Below are 18,728 nucleotides of genomic sequence, written 5' to 3' on the forward strand. Positions count from 1 at the left end.
TCATGACCTGTCCGTCTTGGGTGGCCCTACATGGCATGGCTTAGTTTCACTGAGTTAGACAAGGCTGTGGTCCATGTGATCCGATTGGCTAGTTGTCTGTGATTGTGGTTTCAGTCTAGTGGTCTAGTGGTTTCAGTCAACCACTAGACCGTTCAGGTATGACCTAAATCAAATCCTTTATGATGATACAGTGGAAGTGAGAAAGAGATTTAAGGGACTAGATCTGATAGAGTGCCTGATGAACTATGGATGGAGGTTCGTGACACTGTACAGGAGACAGGGATCAAGACCATCCCCAAGAAAAAGAAAGGCAAAATGGCTGTCTGAGGAGGCCTTACAAATAGCTGTTAAAAGAAGAGAAGCAAAAAGCAAAGGATAATAGGAGATATAAGCATCTGAATGCAGAGTTCCAAAGAATGGCAAGGAGAGATAACAAAGCCTTCCTCAGTGATCAATGCAAAGAAGTAGAGGAAAACAATAGAATGGGAAAGACTAGAGATCTCTTCAAGAAAATTAGAGATACCAAGGGAATATTTCATGCAAATATGAACTCGATAAAGGACAGAAATGGTAGGGACCTAACAGAAGCAGAAGATATTAAGTGGCCAGAATACACAGAACTGTACAAAAAAGATCTTCACAACCCAGATAATCATGATGGTGTGATCACTCACCCAGAGCCAGACATCCTGGAATGTGAAGTCAGGTGGGCCTTAGGAAGCATCACTACAAACAAAGCTAGTGGAGGTGATGGAATTCCAGTTGAGCTATTTCAAATCCTGAAAGATGATGCTGTGAAAGTGCTGCACTCAATATGCCAGCAAGTTTGGAAAACTCAGCAGTGGCCACAGGACTGGAAAAGGTCAGTTTTCATTCCGATCCCAAAGAAAGCCAATGCCAAAGAATGCTCATACTACCGCACAATTGCACTCATCTCACACACTAGTAAAATAATGCTCAAAATTCTCCAAGCCAGGCTTCAGCAATACGTGAACCATGAACTCCCAGATGTTCAAACTGGTTTTAGAAAAGGCAGAGGAACCAGAGATCAAATTGCCAACATCTGCTGGATCATTGAAAAAGCAAGGGAGTTTCAGAAAAACATCTATTTCTGCTTTATTGACTGCCAAAGCCTTTGACTGCATGGATTACAATAAACTGTGGAAAATTCTGAAAGAGATGGGACTACCAGACCACCTGACCTACCTCTTGAGAAACTTGTATGCAGGTCAGGAAGCAACAGTTATAACTGGACATGGAACAACAGACTGGTTCCAATACGAAAAGCAGCACGTCAAGGCTATATATTATCACCCTGCTTATTTAACTTATATGCAGAGTACATCATGAGAAACACTGGGCTGGAAGAAGCACAAGCTGGAATCAAGATTGCTGGGAAAAATATCAATAACCTCACATAGGCATATGACACCACCCTTATGGCAGAAAGTGAAGAACTAAACAACCTCTTGATGAAAGTGAAAGAGGAGAGTGAAAAAGTTGGCTGAAAGCTCAACATTCAGAAAACTAAGATCATGGCATGTGGTCCCATCACTTCATGGGAAATAGATGGGGAAACAGTGGAAACAGTGGCTGAGTTTATTTGGGGGGGCTCCAAAATCACTCAGATGGTGATTGCAACCATGAAATTAAATGACACTTAATCCTTGAAAGGAAAGTTATGATCAACCTAGACAGCATGTTAAAAAGCAGAGACATTACTTTGTCAACAAAGGTCCGTCTAGTCAAGGCTATGGTTTTTCCAGTGGTCATGTATGGATGTGAGAGTTGGGACTATAAAGAAAGCTGAGGACCAAAGAATTGACGCTTTTGAACTGTGATGTTGGCAAAGACTCTTGAGAGTCCCTTGGACTGCAAGGAGATCCAACCAGTCCATCCTAAAGGAGATCAGTCTTGGGTATTCATTGGAAGGACTGATGTTGAAGCTGCAACTCCAATATTTGGCCACCTGATGGGAGGAGCTGACTCATTTGAAAAGACCCTGATGCTAGGCAAGATTGAAGGTGGGAGGAGAAGGGATCGACAGAGGATGAGATGGTTGGATGGCATCACCAACTCAGTAGACATGGGTTTGGGTGAACTCCGGGAGTTGGTGATGGACAGGGAGGCCTGGCGTGCTGTGGTTGATGGGGTTACAAGGAGTCAGACACGACTGAGCGACTGAACTGATCTGATTAACATGATCTTCCCCCCAAATATTTAACAATTCAGTATACTTCTAAATATTCTGTCCAGTGCACTTAAAAATCATACACACTGTAGAGAAATCCCTCGTGGTCCAGTGGTTAGGACTCCACACTTCCACTGCAGGGGGCATGGGTTTGATCCTTGGTCCGAGAGCTAAGATCCTGCATGCAGTTGGTGGGGCTGAAAAAGACAGGTCAGTTAGCTTGAACATGTGACTTGCCCATATTATGAGAGACTGAGATCAGAGAAAAGTTCTAAGTCTGTGTAGTACTCGTGCAATTTAGAAGCAAAGAAGTAATTTTCCTCACTAAAACAATATGAGTAGAATCTGAAAAGGATCTTCTGAAGAGTATGAGCTTTCATTCCTTCAGTATCAGGCTGTCGTAAACTTTTCTCTGCACTAATAAAGAAGGATCGTTTGGTGATTTTAGCCACAGGCTTTAACTGGTATACTTCCCAATGATCAGAACAAGCTCTAGCACCATAGTATTATATGTGTTTGCTAGGACTGTTTCATTTAACAAAGTACTGCAGAAATGTATTGTCTCAGTTTTGGATGCCCAAAATCTGAAATCAAGGTGTTGGTGGAGTTAGTTCCTTCTGAGGGCTAAGGAGAGATCTCTTCAAGGCTTCTTCTTGGCAAGTAGATCTTCATGTCCATTGGTATTCTCTCTATATACATATTTATCTCTAAATTTTCTCTTGTTGTAAGAACACCAGCAATATAACATTACAATCTACCCTTATAATCTCACTTTAACCTTATTACCTCTGTAAAGACCCGTCTTCAAGTAAGGTCACATTCTGAGATGCTGTGGATTGGGACTTGAACACACAAAAAAGTAAACGTTACTACTCTAGATTATGATCTTTCCACAGCAAGAATCACTGAAGTGGAAATTATATGTATATAATTTACTTATGAAATTTCTTACCTAATATTTGAATACTTATACAAAGGTAGGCAACCCACTCCAGTATTTTTGCCTAGAGAATCCCATGGACAGAGCCTGGCAGGCTTCAGTCCATACAGTTCATGGGGTCGCTAAGAGTTGGACACGACTGAGTGACTAACAGAGAGAGATACAAAGGTTATATATATCATATCCATTTCCTAATTTATATTCTTACATTTTAAATGTTTTTTCTTTTTATGAGACTATGCATCTGAAAAGACTAGGTTTTCAAGTTAGAATCCAAGGTATTGTTTTCACTGTTACAAAAAGCTTCTGTATGAGTTGACTTGTAAAACTAGATAGAACATTATAAAAATGACCCCAGATTGACTTTTCCGAGTTTGTACATGTGTGCATGCTAAGTCATGTCAGTAGTGTCTGACTCTTTGTGACCCAGTGGACTGTAGCCTGCCAGGATCCTCTGTCTGTGGGATTTTCCAGGCAAGAACACTGGAGTGGGTTGCCATGCCCTTCTGCAGGGGATCTTACTAGTTGCTTTATTCTTTGAAGTATTTTTTTTTTACCAGTTGGTGTTATGTTTGGAGATAAGTTGTATCTACTTGTTATTGTTCAGTTTCTAGCTTGTTTCCCACTCTTTGCAACCCCATGGACTGCAGCAAGCTAGGCTCCTCTGTCCTCCACCATCTCCTGGAGTTTGCTCAAATTCATGTCCATTGAGTCGGTGATGCTATCTAATTATCTCATCCTCTGCTGCCTCTTCTCCTTTTGCCTTCAATCTTTCCCAGCATCAGGGTCTTTTCCAGTGAGTCAGCTCTTTGCATCAGGGGACCAAAGTATTGGAGTTTCAGCATCAGTTCTTCCAATGAATATTCAAGGTTTATTTCCTTTATGATTGATGGTTTGATCTCCTTACAGTCCAAGGGAGTCTCAAGATCCTTCTCCAGCATCATAATTCAAAAGCATCAGTTCTTTGGCACTCAGCCTTCTTTATGGTCCAACTCACATCTGAGCTCCCTTGTAGCTCAGCAAGTAAAGAATCTACCTGCAATGCAGGAGACCTGGGTTTGCTTGCAGTCACTGTCCACAGTGATTTTGGAGCCCAAGAAAATAAAATCTTTCACTGCTACTTTTTTCCCTTCTATGTCATGAAGTTATAGGACTGGATGCCATGATCTCAGTTTTTTTTAATGTTGAAGGTTTCAAGGCAGCTTTTTCACTCTCCTCTTTGACCCTCATCTAGAGGCTTTTCAGGTCCTCTTCATTTTCTGTCATTAGAGTGGTATCATCTGCATGTCTTAGGTTGATGATATTTCTCTTGTCAGTCTTTGATTCCAGCATGTGATTCATCTAGCCTAACATTTTGCATGATATACTCTGCATGTAAGTTAAATAAGCAGGGTGACAGTATACAGCCTTGTCATACTCCTTTCCCAATTTTGAACCAGTCAGTTGTTCCATGTCCAGTTCTAACTGTTGCATCTTGACTCACAGGTTTCTCAGGAGACAGGTAAGGTAAGGTACTTTAACAACCCTGTGAACAGTATGAAAAGGCAAAAACATATGACACTGAAAGATGAGTCTCCCAAGTAGGAAAGTGTCCATTATGCTACTGGGGAAGAGCAGAAGGCAGTTGCTAATAGCTCCAGAAAGAAGGAAGCGTCAGGGCCAAAGCGGAAACAACACTCAGTTGTGGATGTCCATGGTGGTGAAAGTAAAGTCTGATTCTAAAAAGAACAATATTACATAGGAATCTGGAATGTTAGGTCCATAAATCAAGTTCTGTCTATACTCTGCCAAATATCCGGATAAAACCAGAAAATGTGTCCAGCTTTTCTTTCAACACAGCTTTCCCTTGTGACAGTGCTTCCTACTAACTTTTAAAGCCATAGATCCTTTCAGTTCAAATAACTAGGTTATGTCAGGTAAAATGAGCTTGGAAATGCAATTTCCAGGGGCAACTGCAATGAAAACTCCACACTAGAGCCACCTATCATTTTTAGACACTCATGAAGTTTTCCTCTGAGAGTTTCTGTGTGTTTTCAATGACTGTAAAGCTCTAGCACAGTGTTTTTCATCATTTTTTATTTACATTTTTCAAAACAAAACATTGAAAATTTTAAGTGGATGACTATAACTCATAAAAAGACTAAATGAGAATTTTACTTAAGGGTTTTCAAGCTGCTTCTCAGTGATTTCTATAAGATAAAGATTTCTACAAATGAAAAAGTTTGGAAAGAAAATATCACCTTTCCTGGGAAAAAGCTAAACAGGAGAGGTAGAAAAAGATGACTGCAAAACACAAGGCTTCTAACCAACATGCTAACATTATCTATAGAGTAGTTTTATGTTTATTTTACTTGCCCAAGTCTCTTGGGTCCTTTCTCTGGATAAAAATCTTTCACTAGTAAAGTGATTACAAATGAAAAAAAGGCCACTAAAGTGACTACTATCCTCAGGGCTTTGAACCAATTGGGATAATGGGGCAAGAGAAAGAGTTCAGTGTGTAACGCTATCCCCAAACCTATTATTACTGTGACTATAGCTTCACTTAGTCTTTCAGAAATAAAGAAAGCAAACCATGAAAACACAACAGGAGCTATACTATTAGCTAAATTGAGGAAGTCTGGTTTGGCTGGACTACCTTCTGGCAGAGCAAAACCCCATCTGATCCCTCCCAAGAAAGAAAGGAAACTGGCTCCATAAGCCATCTGAGTAAAAGCTAATATGGGAATATAAGTCTTTGTCATCACCATGACCACTGGTGGAGCAACGAAGGGGATTAGTCCTGCCAGAGTTATGTATAATGCTGGCTTTGGGCTGTCAGGCAGGAAACTGACTGTTCGTGGTGGCCTGGCTGGAAGCACTGCTTGCTCTTGCTTCTTCTTAAAACTGCATAGGGAAGTATGATAATACTGTGTCCTGCTCACACATGCTGGAAAGGATGAGAAAAGCCAAAGTCTCGGAAACAAAAGGGAAAAGTTCTGCTGAAGACATGTCTTGTGAGAAAGTGTTTCTATTCTCCTGCTGGCTCCTGGTCTGACTGTGGAAGTGTACTTCAGCATCTATAGGGAAAATAGAACCAGAAGACAATAAAACAGACTTAAAAAAGAAAATCACCAAATGTTTTAGTCACAATATGAAACAATATAAAAACAAACCATGTGCTGCATGTCAAACGTAAAGGTTGGCGTATAGGGTGATGTTATCGCTGCAAAGACTATTAAATAGCTATACAACATGCAAAAGAAGCTACTGCGGAATAGAAACCGTGGTATGTTTTTGCCTACCACAATATTATCCCATGAAAGAAAGATCTGGAGGAACAGGTAAAGACTAGGTCTTTAGCTTTTGGCATTCTAAACTGTCTCTTCTATTTATAAATTGAAAAAGCAGCTGCACTAATTACTATGGCAGTTCTGTTTTATGTAAAGAAAATTAAGCTTTAGAGACTGCAAACTTTTCATAGCTTCATGCCTTTCTACAAGTCTCTGCCTAGAATTTTAAGATTACCATTTTTCTCTTTAGGGAACTTACCTTTCAAAATTCAGTTGGAAGCTTTCTCCAATGTGATTTAATTCTGCTGTAAGCAAGCACCCTATGCACACTCCTATCATAACTCTCACAGTGAATTAAAATCACATGTTCACTTGTCTGTCTCAGTAGACCTGAGGGCTTGGACCATATGGTTTTTTTTCCTTTGCCTTAAAAAAAATCCCCAGTGCCGTTCATGGCACATGGCCAAAGCAATAACCTCTTCTGCTGATTCTGTTCTTTAGTGAGTAGATTCCATACTTCAATAGTTACACAGATCAAGTGTAACTCAGAAAATACTGGATTAAAGAAAACATAAGAGCTATTTAAAGAATCTTGGTAGTTATTCAGAATTGCTAGGAATGAGTCCATCTTGAGAACTGTTTTTTCTTCTTTTTGTCTAAAATGTTCTTCCCTGAGGTATCTGCATCGATCATTGCCTCACTCTGACCACCCTGTTTATAAATGCAGAACTTCAAAGTCTACTGTCCCTATTCCCCTTCCCTGCTCTGTAGTTCTCCACAGCACTTACCATTTGACATACCAAATATTTCACTTTGACATAGTAAATATTTCACTTATTTGTATTTTACTCTTACCCAGATCAACTAGAGTATGAAGATAAGGATTTTTGTCTTCTTTATTTTACTACTATTGTCCAGTGAAGCAGTGCTTGGAAAGTAGTGCTCAAATATTTGCTGAATAAACCAACCTTTGAAGATGCTTGAGAAAACTTCCGGATGAAGTGAAGCATACTGGGTCCCACTGAAAGTCTTGCTTAGGAAGATGCCACACAGTTCTGATTAATGTATTTTTACAGTTAAGTGGAGGGTCTGAATCAGAAGCATGCTGCTGTGAACAAAATAAGATGTCATTTAATTTTCTTCACTTCATGCATAATTTTTAAAAGTAGGAATTTGGGGGAATTTCTTCCATATAACAGTTTCCTTTGGAAACAGTCATTAATGTTTTAAAAAATCAGTAACATGGAGTAAATAGATCCTTTTCTTTGAACCATTATTTTAGCTTTTGCTGTTGGGTGTAAAGAAGAGTAATGCAGAGACAATATATATCTGCTGCTGCTGCTAAGTCACTTCAGTCGTGTCCGACTCTGTGCGACCCCAGAGACGGCAGCCCACCAGGCTCCTCCGTCCCTGGGATTCTCCAGGCAAGAACACTGGAGTGGGTTGCCATTTCCTTCTCCAATGCATGAAAGTGAAGTCGCTCAGTCGTGTCCTACTCTTAGCGACCCCATGGACTGCAGCCTACCAGGCTCCTCCATCCATGGGATTTTCCAGGCAAGAGTACTGGAGTGGGGTGCCACTGCCTTCTCTGGACAATGTATCTAGTTCTTTACAAATGCCTCTATCATTTCCCAGCTGTGTGACCTTGGATAAATTGCTTCCTTGAAGTGCCAGCTTTCTTATCTTTAACACTGAAAGTCATAGCTTGTCTGCTTTCTTTTTTCTCCTTAGTTAGTTATTTTGGGGCTTAGGAGTTTATAGCTTAAAAGTAATGATAATAGCAATCAATACAACTAGCTGCGAACCAGGCATTATAATTATGTGTTTTATATGCACGAACTTATTTAATACAGGCACCTCATCAACTTGGTGCTGAGTGATATTAATAATCTGTTAAGTTAGAGTGCAGATTTTGGAGCCAAATGACCTGGGCTGGAATTCTGGCTCTACCATGTATTAGTTATGTGATTTTGGACAAATTAATTTAACCTGATTATAGTGCAGTTCACTCACCTAAGGCTTATAATAACTACATAGGGTCGCTATAAAAATTAAATAAGCTAATAGATGTGCACTGTCCCTAACGCAAAGCAGGCACTAAAAAAAAAACAACTAGCTATTATTCCCACCTTACCAAATGTAAGCAACCAGTAAGTGGCTGAATGAGAATACTATGAACCCAGATCTGTCATGTTTACATGAGTCCCAGTATTAACCAGAAAAACAGAAGTGTCTAAAATCCAAAACCCACAGTTGCTGCTTAATTTAAAAACTTGGGGACTTCCCCGGTGGTCCAGTGGTTGAGAGTCTGCAGTCTCCCAATGCAGGGGATGTGGTTTGAGCCCTGCGGAGGAACTAAGATCCCACATGCAAAAGCAACTAGGCTCTCCAGCCGCAAGGAGTCACATCTAAGATGAGCCCCCTTGCCGATCTCTCAAAAGATTCCTTTATTAATAAATTTACTTCTCGCCTATTGGGGAAAAAAAAACAGTGAACTAATTTCTTGATCACAGATATTAGGGCTGGGTCAAGAAATTCTGTATACCAGACTGTCAATGGCTCTCTCTCCATATATGGAAGCAAGTAGGGAGTTAAGTTATCCCGGGTCAATTAGATAATATGGGCTTCCCTGGTGGCTCAGATGGTAAAGAATCTGCCTTCAATGCAGGAGACCCAGGTTTGATTCCTAGGTCAGGAAGATCCCCTGGGGAAGGGAATGGCAACCCACTCTAGTATTCTTGCCTGGAGAATTCCATGGACAGAGGAAACTGGCCAGCCTACAGTGCATGGGATCACAGAGTCGGACACAACTGAGTGGCTACACAAACACACACACACACTTCCTGACTCCCAAACATACATACCTGCAGGACCGACCTACTCACGTTTGTTCAAAATCACCTTTTTAAGGGTTTACATGCTCCCCCAACCTTCCGAACTCCCTAGGCACTGTGACAAGTGGTTTCCAACTCAAGGGTATTAAAGCAAAAATGTGATAGCCTAAAGCCCGGGATGGCAACGGGTGAGGAGATTAAGGACAAAGACTCAAGAGTTAATCCACTCAATTTGGGTGAAAATGCTCAATATTTCCACTGCGCCAATACAAACTACAACTCTTAGAGCCGACATCAGTAGAAAAGGGATGAAGTCTGGATGGACGCAAAGATCCCCGGGAAATTTTGTTCAACAGCGCCCGCGGCTTCAATTTACACCAAAGCCTTGGTGCCCCACCACTTTTCCCAACCTGCACCTGTGGCAACAGCCCTGCTACTCACTTGCCAGCGTCGCACACAGAGGTAGAAACCCGAACTGCAAGAAGAGCTCGGAACTCTGGAAAAAAGACTTCCGGCAAGTGAGAATAAATTGTACCCCCCTCACTTCCTGAGAGCAAAAAAAAGAGTCCGGGTGGAAACTTGACCAGAGCTAACTAGTTCCCACCCTGAAGTGAAGTGAAGTGAAGTGGCTCAGTCGTGTCCGACTCTGCGACCCCATGGACTGTAGCCTACTACGCTCCTCTGTCCATGGGATTTTCCAGGCAAGAGTACTGGAGTGGGTTGCCATTTCCTTCTCCAGTCCCATCCTGGGTTTTCTGTAAAATCTTAGTTCTAGTAGAAACTGGCTTTTGAAGTCTGTAGGGTACTTAAAGGGGCTTCCCTAGTGGCTCAGAGGTTAAAGCGTCTGCCTGCAGTGCAGGAGACCTGGGTTTGATCCCTGGGTTGGGAAGATCCCATGGAGAAGGAAATGGCAACTCACTCCAGTACTCTTGCCTGGAGAATCCCATGGATGGAGGAGGCTGGTGGGCTACAGTCCACGGGGTCGCAAAGAGTCGGACACAACTGAGCGAATCCTTAGTAGTAGTAGTAGGGTTCTTAAATGGTCCTTTCCTTTCTAGTCCAGATTTCCCAGCCAGCAAAATCTGCCTCGCAGAGTCAGGGAAGGTAGAGTGCAATTACAGAGTGATGGTGGTGTAGGAAGGTAGGAGATTTGGAGTCTAGGAAAAGTATGACTTGGCCAAATTGCTTGCCATTTCTGGAACTCATTTTTTCTTTAAAAAAATATTTATTTGGCTGCACCGGGTCTTAGCTGCAGCATGTGGGATCTAGTTTCCCGACCAGGGATCGAACTGGAACCCCTACACTGAGAGTGCAGAGTCTTAGCCAGGGAAGTCCTTGGAACTCATTTTTGACTTTGCATTAAAAAGGGGTTTCTAGGATAATCTGGGCATATCTCACAGCTCATTAAGGTACTGAACTAATACTACTTAAGGGGAAAAAAGTTCCACTTCATTCTCTTTTCTGGTACCTGGAAATTTTGTTAAGAAATAAAGAAAATAAGGGGCGAGACTTTTATTTTCATGAGAAGTGTGATAAGAGCCTTTAGGGTAACCTGTGTAAGTTTGATTATTCCTCCTGTCACTCTGTGCTTTAACTTTTATTTGTGGGCTTTGTGACCTTGAGCAAGTCCCTTTCCTTCTCTGGGCCTCCATTTCACAGTCTATCAAAGGAGACACTATCAGGCAATTTGCGCGTTTATCTGAAAACAAAAGGAGAGCTGCAGGAGCCCACGCTACCCAGTTCCTCTATTCCTCCCGATTCTATGTAGTTTGGCTTCTTGGTTGCCGGCTGTCACATGGTTTAGCCTCTCGTACAGAACAGATTCACAGCGAATTCTTCCTAATAGTAACACTTTCCAGTCGCCATAGGCTTTCACTTTTATTTCCTTCTCGGCCATGGCAGCGCCGCCCCTTCCCGTTATGCGATACCCAATGAGACTTAGAGCCGAAGAAACAGCTTCTCCGCCCTGGCACTGGAGCAGGCTCTGGCCAGAAAATCGCCCAGTACGGGGACAGGGGCGTGACGCCAGCGGTCGGGCGGAACTACCACTCCCAGCGGGTAGTGCGTCGGGACCAGCCACTCAGGCCGCCAAAGCCCGGCCGTGTGGCCTGCTGGGGGCTGGAGTCTTAACGGCGCGCGCACGTGAAAGAAGGAAGGAGCCGAAGGTGGGAAAGGGTCGGAAAACACACGCGCCTACAAAACCGGTTTGTTAGTACTTGTAGATGTAGTTTGGAGAAGTGTGCTTGCTGAGAGATGGGGTGTGGGAAGGTGCAGAATGAAGGGGCGGGGAAAAACGGGTGCACATATACACCCCCACCCACTCATTCACCGGCGCCCAGGCCCTAGTGCCTGGAGAGATGTGAAGGGGAGTACCAAATTCAGCTGGTCTCTGCCTCTGAGGCGGCGCTAGAAAAGACAGCGTTAAACTCTGCTAAGGGGCAGGGGCGCCGCCAAGAGACGCAGCGGAGGGAGCTGGGGGCGGGGCAGGGGATAACCGCCGTCCCCTCGGCTAAACGTTGGCTGCTTGGGGCGTCGGCGGGGGTCACCCGAACAGGGCTCATGCGCATGCGCGTGCGCGCTTGTGGGCGGTGCGAACGGGTGGGCGTGTGTGAGGCGGGGTGAGATTGCGGGAGGGCCGGGCTGGTCGTCGCTCCTCCCCTTCCACCCGGTCTGCCCCTCCTGGGCCGTGTGGGCCGGGCAGCCATTTTGGGAAGACCTTTGTTATGGTTGTGGGCTCTCCACCTCTGCCGGATCAGGAAGCTGGGGACGCGCCCTCAGACGCCGCGACTGGTCCCTAACTGTAGCCCCTCCACTGCCCGGTGAGTGAGAGTTCCCGACAACGGTGGGGTAGGGGATCGTGAGTGATCTGGCGCAGGGCTCCACCCGGTGCCTGACTGATCGGCTGTTGAAACAAGTTGAAGGAGGCTCTCACACAGGTGGTTGGGTGTAGGTCGGTCCGGGGACCGGGAGCAGAGCCCACGGGTCGTGTGGTTCGAACGGGGCACCTTCCCCCACGCGTGGAGCGTTGCACACGAGCGTCGTCGAGACTCTGCCAGAGCGCTCCTACTTTAACTTTGCTCTTCTGGTCGGAACGCTCACCTGCGGCTCTCTGGCTCCGCTCCAGGCGTTCCGGCTTGTTGGTGACTGAGTAGCTTGGTTTACGGTTACTTTTTCTTTCTCCTTCTTAAATTAGAGCCAGGGGCTTTTGTTTTCCAGTGATGGAAAAATCTAAGGGGAAAAAAACGTGTGAGTCAAATGTGGGGTATCTGAGGGGGAAAGAAGAGCTTTAACCCCGCACCCCTGCCCCCAGTGTTCCGGTTCCCCTTGGTAGCGAGGTGTTTTCGTTGATTTAGATGGTCTGTCCAGCCCCTACCGACTCCTCCCTACCTGGAGAAAAAAGCTGGTCAATCTTTAAGTGTTTTAGTGAGGACTTTTTCTGTTTTACATCTGCCTCTCCCTACTCCCCGTGAAACTCAAAGGCTGAATCTAAAATGGCTGTAGCTTGGGGAAGTGCCCCGAGCTTAGTAACTTAAATACGTTAACAAGTCTTGACTTCTTAGTTATTTTTCCTTGGTTATTTTTCAACAACTGGGTCTTTTGATCTTACTGTTGTCTTATCTTGAAGAGTCTTTGCTACGTGAAAACAAAGGTGAAGCTAAAGTAGTTTGCTTACTCCAAAAGTTTACATAAGAGTGGGTGCGGTTTTTTTGGTAGTTGCTTATAGTTTTGAAATTGTGCTGTGGTGTTAATTTTATCAGCCAACTTTGTGCTGTTAAGTTGGTTTGTCATATTTGTTAAAATACTTGCTCTTAAAGTTTATTGCTTATCTGGGAAAAATAAAGTTTATGGTGGCTCATGTTTTAGTTTAGTAACAGAAGTCACATTCTGTGTAATTCCTTCCAAAAAGTATAGTGATTGGTCTTCAATAGACTTAGATTTGCAGTTTGGTCGATTGCTGGCCTTTTCTAAGGTCTTTTATTTTGGGACACGTATCAGAAGAATGTAAGACAAATGAAAACAGACTTTAAGTGGAGTGCCTGATTGTTGTGCCCTTTCAGACAAAAGGCTGTTTTTTTGTTTGCTGCTTAAAAAACAACATTAGATCCAGAGGTTTAACTGAAAACAAAAGAGCATAGACTGGAAATCAAAAACAGTTAACTTCAGTATTTGGGAAGATGCTCCAGTTTCAAGTTGAAATCTGTCTAAAAGATAAAATAATAAAGTGCTAATTGTGAATGAGAAGTTTGGAATTAATAGGAAAATAAACTATTTTACTTCATCTTCCTTCCCTTAGGGAGTCAATTTCAATTTACCTTTCCACATTCATTCAGTACGAAAGTTTACTTTTGTCAACTCCCCTAGGATTTGTTGTTGTTGTTCTTAAATTATTTTGGTGGTTTTACAGAAAAAACGTTTAAAGTGCTTTATAGACATTACAAGTCAGTTGCTTTGTGTTTTGCTTTTGTTGACTACTGAACCCATAAACTTGGGTGAGACCTCTTTTTTTTTAAAGATTCTCAAAACAGTTTGTACATACTGATACAAATATTCTTTCAATTGATTCTGAATAGTATCTTAACAAAGCTCTTGAAATTTGGTGGTGTGGGGTTGTTAGGAAGCCATTTTTATTTTGAATGAATTCAGCTTGGTTTTCTTGTCAGTGGCTGTTTAGTAGTTTGGTTGAGGACAGCACATGCAGCCATTTTAATACATTTGGAATGACAAGAAATCTGGGACATTTCTGCTTGTAACTAAAATTTAAATACTTAGATAAAACAACAATTTTGAATCATACTCCCAACAAATTGCGTATCTTTGTTTTATGATTAAAACTTAAAGTATATGCACTTAGTAACAGGAGTAACTAATGTGCCAGAGGCTTACAGTTGCTTGAATTGCTTTATATTTTTATTAGTTTATTCCTGTGAGGTAGATATTGTTTTATTCCCATTATTTTTGTTGAGGAAAATAAGTTCAGATATTCATCCAACTGGTACATACTTAAACCTAAGCAATTTTTTAAATATCCCAACTGAAAAAGTAGTTTGTGGAAAAGGCAAATTGTGGTATGTATTTATGGTTTTTCAAATAATTGTAATGGGGAAGGAATCTAGGTGATACTAAGATGAAAAACTTAAATGAAGTTTTGGCTTTCCCCATTCATAGAAAGGGACTGCCCTGGTGGCTCAGGTGGTAAAGCGTCTGCCTACAATGTGGGAGACCTGGGTTCGATCCCTAGGCCGGGAAGGTCCCCTGGAGAAGGAAATAGCAACCCACTCCAGTACTCCTGCTTGGAAAATCCCATGGACGGAGGGGCCTGGTAAGCTGCAGTCCATGGGGTCGCAAAGAGTCAGACACTGAGCGACTTCACTTTCTTTCTTTTCTTTCATACATAGAAAACATACTACTATGTAACTGACTATATTTGCCATTGTCTACAGTTTGATATGTGGTTGTGCTGAGTGGTAGCTGCCCAAGTCACTTCAAAATCAGACTGATTTTTTATTTCCCACTGGATTTCTGCTCAAAACAAAACTGGCTACAATCAACCTTGAAAAATAATTCAGTGGAATGAGTTGAAGTTCTTTTGTCCAAAGGTATATCTTAACTAATGAGGTAAAATATTGCTCATGTTATGAATTTTACAGGTGATTTCAAATATACTCGGCAAATGTTTAAAGGCATCTAATAGTTATTTTTATTTCCTGAAGCAAATAATCAGCCTTTTGGCCAGACTTCCCTGGCAATCCAGTGATTAGGACTCTTCGCTTTCATTACAAGGAAACCTGGGTTTGATATGTGGCTAGAGACGTAAGATCCCGCATGCAGCATGGCATGACAAAAAATAATAGTAATAATAAAAATTATTTATTATTTAAAAAAATCGACCTTTAACTGATCTGTTGGACACGTTATTTTTCAAACAAAATGGTTCAATCATTCTTTTAGGAAACACTTTAAGAAATGTTGGAGGCTATACTGTGGTGCCAGTTTCAGCCTGCTAAGGTCTAGGAATGCCTAGATAACTGTAAAACATTCCTACCACCCAGGAACTTAGTAGTTTAACAGATAAGCACAAAAATATCCACAGGATAACAACACAGAAAGCTGTCTTTCTTAAAGGAGTTAATTTTTAACATAGTCATTAAGCTTACCTTCCTTTTTTATAATAAGACTACTTTGCCATATATTAATCAGATGTCAGACAAGAGGATCATCAGTATGAACAAAGTTTTAGTGCACTTTTCTGAGTAGCAGTTCTGTATGTGTGGAATAAGTTGGTTTTGTTTTTGTTTTTTTGTCTTTTAAGAATTAAGTTTGGTTATACTTTATATTGCAAACTCTGGTTTCTGCTGATTATAAGTTTGAAAGTGTTAGTCCCTCAGTCATGTCCGAATCTTTGTGATCCCATGGACTGTAGCCCACCAGGCTCCTCTGTCCATGGAATTCTCCAGGGAAGAACACTGAAGTAGGTTGTCATTCCCTTCTCCAGGGGATCTTCCCAACCTAGGGATCGAACCTGGGTCTCCTGCATTTCAGGCAGATACTTTACTGTCTGAGCCACCAAAGATTATATATTTAAATGTCATTATATAAAAAAGTTCTCTTCTGAATTACTGCTGTCCTTGAAGTTTACAAGTATGTTGAAAAGTTGGTTTGGGGGTTCTTTAGTTAGTTAATTAAAAGGTAGAACTATTCCAGTGTTCCAGCTATGTGCTTATGAATTATTAGCTCTGCTTTCTAATTAGTCTTACCAGGTATGGTAGAAGGATAGTGAGAACCATTTATTGAAGGTTTCATAAGCTAGAGGGTGTAACAGAGTCCATTTTATACTTATATATATATATATATATTCTTGTTGCTCCTCAAAATGCTTGTTTAAATAGGTGATACTAATGCTTCTATATGTGAGTGTACAGAGGATCCAAGAAGTTCAGTGGTTTGCATAACATAGTGAGAGGTGGGGACTCAGACAGCTGTCTGATTCCGAAGCTGGATTTTCACCACATCATGTAGGGAGATGGCGTGGTGGTATGGTGGTCATAGTGCCCTTGGTTTGAATCTCTGCATTACCACTTAAAGCTTTGAGACTTTGATAACGTTTTAGGTATGATTTCTGCCTGCTGCTTTGTTAAATGGGGGTAATAGTACCTTCTCATAGAGTTTTTGTGGTAAATAAATGAAATAACATTTGTATAGTTCTTAATACAATGCCTGACTGTTGTAAGCACTTCATAATTGTGAAGTAAATTTTTCAATATTGTCTTTACCTTTTACTCATTGAATTAAATTGTATGGAATCTGAACAGATGGTTGCACGTGGGCTTTTTGGTATTCTTTTTTTCCTTTTCTAGTTATTACTTTTCTGTTGACTTCTCTTTATTTGAATCAGTATCCAGGTCCCACACACTGTAATTGACTGATATTCTTTTTTTTTTTTTGGACTGGTATTCTTTTAAGCCTCTTAGTTTGTATGTTTCTTCAGGGTTTTTTTCCTTGTACTTTGTTGAAGAAACCAGGTTATTTCTCCTGCAGTTTCCCACATTCCAGATTTTCCTGTAAATTGGTAGCCTTTTTTTTTCTTCTGGTTTGTTCAGTGTTTCTCATATCATTTTCTCACAATTTCTCTGTTGAGCAGCATAGAGTAATTGTATGAGATATTAACCCTCCTCCAACATGGTTGTAAAATGGAGTGTTTGTTTTGGTCCTGTGCCCAATTCAGTGTTAACTTTTCCAGCTAGTTTGTTTCTTGTCCTTTTTTTTTTTCCTACCTAGTGTATATTTGTTGTATTATAAAATTGAGCTAAAAAAAATAAAATTGAGCTAAATATGCTGGGTTTGTAGTGGTTTTGTCTTCTTTTTTTTTTTTGGTTTTGTCTTCTGTTTTGGTTACTAGTGAGTAGTTTCCTCAGCCTGTTTGGTCTGAAAATTTCTCTTCTCAAAACAGAATTTTTTTCCTATTGTTTACTCCCTGCCCTGTGTGTGCGTGTGCGAGCCAAGCCGCTTCAGTTGTGTCCAACTCTGTAACCCAATGGACTGTAGGCAGCCTACCAGGCTCCTCTGTCCATGGAATTCTCTGGGCAAGAATACTGGAGTGGGTTGCCGTGCCCTCCTCCAGGGGATCTTCCTCACCCAGGGATCAAACCCATGTCTTTTATGTCTCCTGCAGTAGCAGTCAGGTTCTTTACCACTAGTGCCACCTGGGAAGCCTGTTTATCCCTCCTCAGTTCAGTTCAGTCGCTCAGTCGTGTCCGACTCTTTGCAACCCCATAAATTGCAGCACGCCAGGCCTCCCTGTCCATCACCAACTCCTGGAGTTCACCCAAACTCAATGTGCATCGAGTCGGTGATGGCATCCAGCCATTTCATCCTCTGTCATCCCCTTCTCCTCCTGTCCCCAATCCCTCCCAGCATCAGGGTCTTTTCCAGTGAGTCAACTCTTCGCATGAGGTATTGTGGCCAAAGTATTGGAGTTTCAGCCTCAGCATCAGTCCTTCCAATGAACACCCAGGACTGATCGCCTTTGGAGCTCCTTGCAGTCCAAGGGACTCTCAAGAGTCTTCTCCAACACCACAGTTCAAAAGCATCAATTCTTCGGTGCTCAGCTTTCTTCACAGTCCAAATCTCACATCCATACGTGACCACTGGAAAAACCATAGCCTTGACTAGACGGCCCTTTGTTGGCAAAGTAATATCTCTGCTTCTTTTTATCCCTCCTAGTCCTTAACTATTAAGCATTACACCTATGGAGTACTCTTTTATTTCCCTGAGAAAAGCATCCAGGCAATGTTCTTAACACTTTACATATATTCACTCACTTAATCATTGACTTTCCAACAATCTCCAGTTACAGATAAGGATTTGAAGCAAAAAGAGGTGAAGTGACAACCAGATACAGAGTCTGCTCTTCTAACTTAAAAGTAATGTTTGGATTTTGAGCAAAAAATTTATTCTTGAGAAGAGATATTTAAATATGCTTGTACATAAAACTCGTCCACTTAGTTACCTGACTCTTATAGCTTGAATTTAATGTGTCAGATTGCATCAGGTGATAAATATACTTTTGTAACATAATATGTTTCATAATATGTTTGTTTACTTGGAACTGTTGTGATTTAAGTAAATTACATTTGTATCAGTGGGATAGTATATAGGTATGTTTGCAGCAGGTGCTTGTGACCTTTTAATAACAAAATGTTGGAAAGGAGATAACTACCTGAGAAAGGTTGCAAATTTTAGTCTAAAAATTTTATACTTTGTGAAATTACTTTCAGGAAATGTTCTTTTGAGAATGAATCAGAAGGCACAATGATTAAAATTTGTTACTAATGGGAAGACTGGGAAGATGTATATGTTGGACATTCTAGTAATTGGACTTTAAAGTTTTTCTTTGTTTCTTTTGTCTGTTTACCATTTAACCCTGTTCCAATATTGCCTTTTTGTGAAACTTGATGGGAGTGGAAGCTGGAAAAGGACATGTAGCTTGTTTGCAT

The 18,728-nt window shown here is 41.6% G+C and overlaps 2 protein-coding genes across 3 annotated transcripts in view; one reads left to right on the plus strand and one right to left on the minus strand.

The window, feature by feature from the left end:
- Positions 1-5,649: 5,649 nt before the first annotated feature.
- TMEM69 (transmembrane protein 69) lies at positions 5,650-9,742 on the minus strand. Its single transcript, XM_052637710.1, is given in 4 exon segments — positions 5,650-5,845; positions 5,848-6,187; positions 7,369-7,508; positions 9,676-9,742. Coding segments are annotated over 3 exon segments (465 nt in total). The 5' UTR covers positions 7,411-7,508; positions 9,676-9,742; the 3' UTR covers positions 5,650-5,762.
- Positions 9,743-11,385: 1,643 nt separating this feature from the next.
- Positions 11,386-18,728, plus strand: part of GPBP1L1 (GC-rich promoter binding protein 1 like 1) — a 64,102-nt gene continuing 56,759 nt past the window's right edge. Inside the window, exon 1 of one of the 2 annotated variants that reach the window (XM_052636890.1) lies at positions 11,386-11,438. The gene's annotated coding sequence lies outside the window, so the exon portion shown is untranslated. Of the gene's footprint in view, positions 11,439-11,921; positions 12,054-18,728 lie in introns of those variants that run through there. The other variant, XM_052636889.1, reaches the window with a different exon arrangement.

The sequence above is a fragment of the Budorcas taxicolor genome, chromosome 3 (assembly GCF_023091745.1).
Source record: "Budorcas taxicolor isolate Tak-1 chromosome 3, Takin1.1, whole genome shotgun sequence".
Lineage (NCBI taxonomy): Eukaryota > Metazoa > Chordata > Mammalia > Artiodactyla > Bovidae > Budorcas > Budorcas taxicolor.